At 64.7% G+C, this 1,474-nt stretch overlaps 1 protein-coding gene across 1 annotated transcript in view; it reads right to left on the bottom strand.

The window, feature by feature from the left end:
* The window catches only part of LOC103913410 (uncharacterized oxidoreductase C663.09c-like), a 4,196-nt gene that overhangs the window by 1,250 nt on the left and 1,472 nt on the right, over positions 1–1,474 (bottom strand). Inside the window, 2 exon segments of the mRNA XM_009319904.1 lie at positions 135–322; positions 568–619. Of these exon segments, the coding sequence (XP_009318179.1) occupies positions 135–322; positions 568–619 (240 nt within the window).

The raw sequence follows: 1,474 nt of genomic DNA, 5'->3' as shown, positions 1-1,474 counted from the left end.
TCGTGCGCTCCAGCCTGCGGCTCCATGAGATTCTGGTCAATCAAGAGCCCATCAGGCACCAAAGCGGAGGCAGGACCCTCTCCCACTAGCCCTTTGCACCCCCCGGGACAAACCAGCTCGGGTGAGGGTCTCACCTGGCTTAGCAGCAGGGGTGCAACTATGTTGGTGGTCTAAATCTGGGTCAAGTTCTCCAGCGTCTCATTATCAAGTGTGTTGTATATCAGCAGCCCAGCGTTGTTGATGAGGAGGTTCAGCCCCGAGCCCCCCAGCTGCTCCCTGACTCGGGCTGCAGCCGTCTTGATGCAGGCGGGGTCTGTGACTTCTGCAGAGCCAGGACAGGGGAGGTCAGTGCCCGCAACCCCGTGGTGGCTTGGAGCCCCCTGTGTTCCCCCAGGGATGCGCCCTCGGGGTTGGCCATGGGCAGGAGGGAGGGCAGCGCCCGGTGTCCCCGCAGGCACCGGCCCGTTGGCACGGTTCCCTCCCGGTGCGGGGCTCCCAGGGTGCGCGCAGCACCCGGGCACATGCCAGGGGAACCGGGGCGAGGGACCCCCACCTCGGGGCACCTACCGAGCGGGATGATGACCAGGTTGGGGTGTCTGGAGGCCAAATTCTGTAACTCCTGCAAGAGGGGGGACGGTGTGGGCACGGAGAGGCTGGACTGGCTGCACAGAGGCTCAGCAAGCAAAGCCAGGCAAAAGCCCGTGTCGCTCCTGCTCCGTCCCTGCACCACCTTGCGCCCGGCACCCTGCTCTGGCTGCCCTGCTCCCATGGGATGGGGCTCTGTGCCTCCCGCACACAACGTGTGCCACTGCTTCACGCCCTGCCCTGCCGTGGCAGACACAAGCCCTTTGCCTCAAGCCCTTGAGGAGATGGGAAGCAGCAAGTTGCCACTTTTGTCCCCGAGGAGCCCTGTCCCCTCCTGCGGGGAGACAGGGCAGGGATGGCGGTGGGAGGGGAAGGGTGGCTGCAAGGGGACACGTGCAGACCCTGTAGCTGGGGCAGGGGAGGGCAGGTGGAGCCATCTCTCTGGGGCACACGGTGCTCCTGCACTATCCCCATGCAGACGCCCAGCTGAGGGCCCATCCCAGCACGTGCCTCTGAGGTGGGACCTGGGGCCAGGCACAGCAGTGTGCCGTCAGAGGGACCCGGTGACTGACGGGAGCTCCATCACAGTGCAGAGAGGTGCAGAGACTGAGGGGGAGGTTGGAAGGCACGCAAGATCGTTTGGAGAGGAAAATGCCTGGGCTCATGCCCAGTGCAGTGTGGCAGTACCTTGCTGCAGGGGTAGGAGACAGCTTGTCCATAAATAGACTTCCTCAGTGGAGCCCCCATAGCTGGACATGTTGTTGATGGCTTCCTTGCTGCAGCTCAGCGCTGAGCCCGGGCTCCCCTGGGCAGCCTTCTTCAGCAAGGGGGAGAGGAGAGGAGAGGAGAGGAGAGGAGAGGAGGAGGGGCGAGAGGGGGGAGCGGGGGC

Source organism: Pygoscelis adeliae, unplaced genomic scaffold (genome assembly GCF_000699105.1).
Source record: "Pygoscelis adeliae isolate BGI_AS28 unplaced genomic scaffold, ASM69910v1 Scaffold390, whole genome shotgun sequence".
In the NCBI taxonomy this organism is placed as follows: domain Eukaryota; kingdom Metazoa; phylum Chordata; class Aves; order Sphenisciformes; family Spheniscidae; genus Pygoscelis; species Pygoscelis adeliae.
This window is presented reverse-complemented; position numbering and strand designations above follow the sequence as displayed.